The 2,586-nt window shown below is 65.2% G+C and overlaps 1 protein-coding gene across 1 annotated transcript; it reads right to left on the bottom strand.

The window, feature by feature from the left end:
• Positions 1-332: 332 nt before the first annotated feature.
• Positions 333-2,419, bottom strand: LOC113405929 (general transcription and DNA repair factor IIH helicase subunit XPD-like; the record flags this gene model as incomplete). The annotated part of the gene is made up of 4 exons (XM_026647262.1): positions 333-583; positions 918-980; positions 1,428-1,505; positions 2,303-2,419. Coding segments are annotated over 4 exons (509 nt in total), but the record flags the coding sequence as incomplete, so codon positions are not given.
• Between the last annotated feature and the right edge of the window lie 167 nt (positions 2,420-2,586).

The raw sequence follows: 2,586 nt of genomic DNA, 5'->3' as shown, positions 1-2,586 counted from the left end.
CCTTACTCCCGACCTGCAGCCCCCCTGCTAGCCCAGCCCTGGGCTCCCCCCAGCTCTGCTGGTGTCTCTCACTCCTGAGCCGCTGCCCCACTATCCAGTCAGTGCGGCGATCACTGGCACATGTCTGAGACTCAGCCACACATGCTCATATAAAGGGGCAGCTGCTGGGCACACAGGGCAGTGGAGTCACCTGTCACTCTCTCGGGCCAGGACATGCACAGGAAGGGGCGGGGCAGGGGGATCTGGCTCCGGAGGAGGGGAGGGCAGGGGGCAGCAGTTCCACAGTCACTCCCTGGAGCAGCCTCGGCCCCTGCCCAGGGCAGGTCCCTGACCGGGAAAGCCTGGTTGTGGGGCAGCAGGCATGGAGGGCAGAGCAGCCCTGGGCTCCTCCCCGGCCTGCCGGGCAGCTGAGTGCTGGCTGTGCCCCAGAACCAGGGACCCAAGGGTGGGGAGCCCAGAACCGACTCACCTCGGGGTGGATGCAGAGGTTCTTCCTGGAGCTCAGAGCCAGGCCGAGGAAGGGGAGCTTCTCCCCCGTCCGCTTCTCATAGAAATCCAGGAGCTTCCGTAGTTCCTCAATGACCTGCCGGAGCAGGGGCGGTGAGGAGCCCACCATGATCCCCCACATCCTCCCAAACACACCCTTCTCCCCACAGGGCAGCGAGGGGCCCTGCTGCGATCCCCCACCCCCTCTCTCTCCTCCTCCCAGGGCAGTGAGGGGCCCTGTCACCATCCCCCACACCCTCCCCCCCGCATTCCTCCCCCGGGGCAGCAAGGATCCCGTCACCATCCCACCCACACTCTCCCTCCCCCCACACGGGTAGTGAGGGGCTCCCCCATGATTCCCCCACCCCCCAACACGGGGCCACAAGGGGCCCCACCACATACAGGTCCATCCCCCCCCACACACTGGTCACCTTCTCAATCTCAGGCACGGTTCTGGAGCAGTAGATCAGTTTGGTCACCTCCAGCGGATGGGCCTGGGGAGAGAGGCCAGGCACCTGCATTACTGGATGGCATGGGGCTTCGCTGACCCCAGAGGCCACCAATGCCGAGCCTAGAGCAGCCAGGGCACCAAACTCCCAAGGCTGCTTTTCCCTCCCCACCACCGTCACAGCTACAGCCCTAGGGATGGGGGGATGGTGTGAGCACTCCCACCTGGCTATGGGAGCTGAGGGGCGTAGCCTGCCCAGAAGGGGCCCTGACCCCCAGCCCCAAGAGTCCCCAGATCAGGGCTCTGCCCGTGGAGCAAGCAGAGGCAGCTCCAGACCCTGCCCAGACCCACCCACGAGGCCTGCGGGATAGCGCCAGTGCTCGGCCAGCACCTGCCGCCCGACCACTCTGGCCTCGGGGGAAAGTGCCTCTCCCAATGGACCCCCTAGACACACACCTGGCAGCCCCGCCCCCAGCTCTTGCCTGGCACTCACCCGCTGGTAGGCCACAATGAGCGACAGGAGGGAAATAGTCTTCCCAGTCCCTGAGGGCATTTCCAGCACGCCATGGCCCTGGGAGAGAGGAACAGCCATCACACAGGCAGCCCCGAGGGGGTGGGCAGGGGGCTAGCAGGGAAGGCTGAGCCAGGGCCTACGGAGCCCCAATCCCTGCCTCTGCAGGGACCCAGAAGGGCCAGAGAAGAGAGAGGAGACGGCAAGAGTCCTGCGAGGAAAGGCCCTGGGAGCTGGAGTCACCAAGCCGGGGACAGAGGCGGGCCTAGGAGCGGCGGCTGCAGAAGGACCCCACTGGCTGGGCCAGGCCACACTGGTCCCTCCCTGCAGAGTGGCCTGGGCAGCGCAGGGGCAGTGTCACACTGGGGGCGGGGAGACAGGGATAGGACGTGTCACGGCCAATGATCCTTGCACCCACAATGAGATCTCAGGCTCCAGGGGCAGCAACAACCACCCATTCCATCCCTAAGGCTGTCCAGCCAGGGCACCTCTGGGGCACCTCTCCGTCTTCTGGAGCAGTGTGCCAACCTCGGGGGGGGGGGGGGGGGGGCAGCTGTGCCAGCCCGGCAATCTGGCCTGGTGGCATGCAGCCCCCACAGCGTATCACTGCCCTCCAGCACACAGAGCTTCACCCTGCTAATTTCTGAGTGGGCACCATGTGTGACGTCCAGCCCAGGGTGCCCAAGCCGGGTGATGGGCTGCATGCCAGGAGTCCCACTTGGGCAGGGCTAAGGGGCTCCGAAGGCTACGTGGGTGAATACAAGCACTGGTATTTAGCCATGCACAGTGAGATGTGCCACCCCCCCCCCCCCCCGGTGCTCCCCACCACCACGCAGACCCCCACCCCTGGGAGGGACCTTGGCATCCAGCGTCCTCTTGAGCTCCAGCATATAGGAGTACTGCTCCGGGTAAATGTAGTCATAGGGGAAATACACCAGCAGCCCATCGATGTTCAGCCTGACAACGAGATCAAGTCATGGGGTCAGACAGCCCAGCCGAGCCGTAGCTACGGGGGCACCCTGGCACAGCGGGGCAGAGGAGGCTGCCCCAGCAATGGGCAAGCGAAGTCACTGTACAGTACGTCCGGGTTTCCCCACACACAGCGTCTTTTTTAAGCCTCCTTTCTCTGTCCAGCTCCCCT

The sequence above is a fragment of the Terrapene carolina genome, unplaced genomic scaffold (assembly GCF_002925995.2).
Source record: "Terrapene carolina triunguis isolate 2854851 unplaced genomic scaffold, T_m_triunguis-2.0 Scaffold51643, whole genome shotgun sequence".
NCBI classification, from domain to species: Eukaryota; Metazoa; Chordata; order Testudines; family Emydidae; genus Terrapene; species Terrapene triunguis.
The sequence above is the reverse complement of the archived record's forward strand: the minus strand, read 5'-3'. Positions and strand labels throughout refer to the sequence as shown.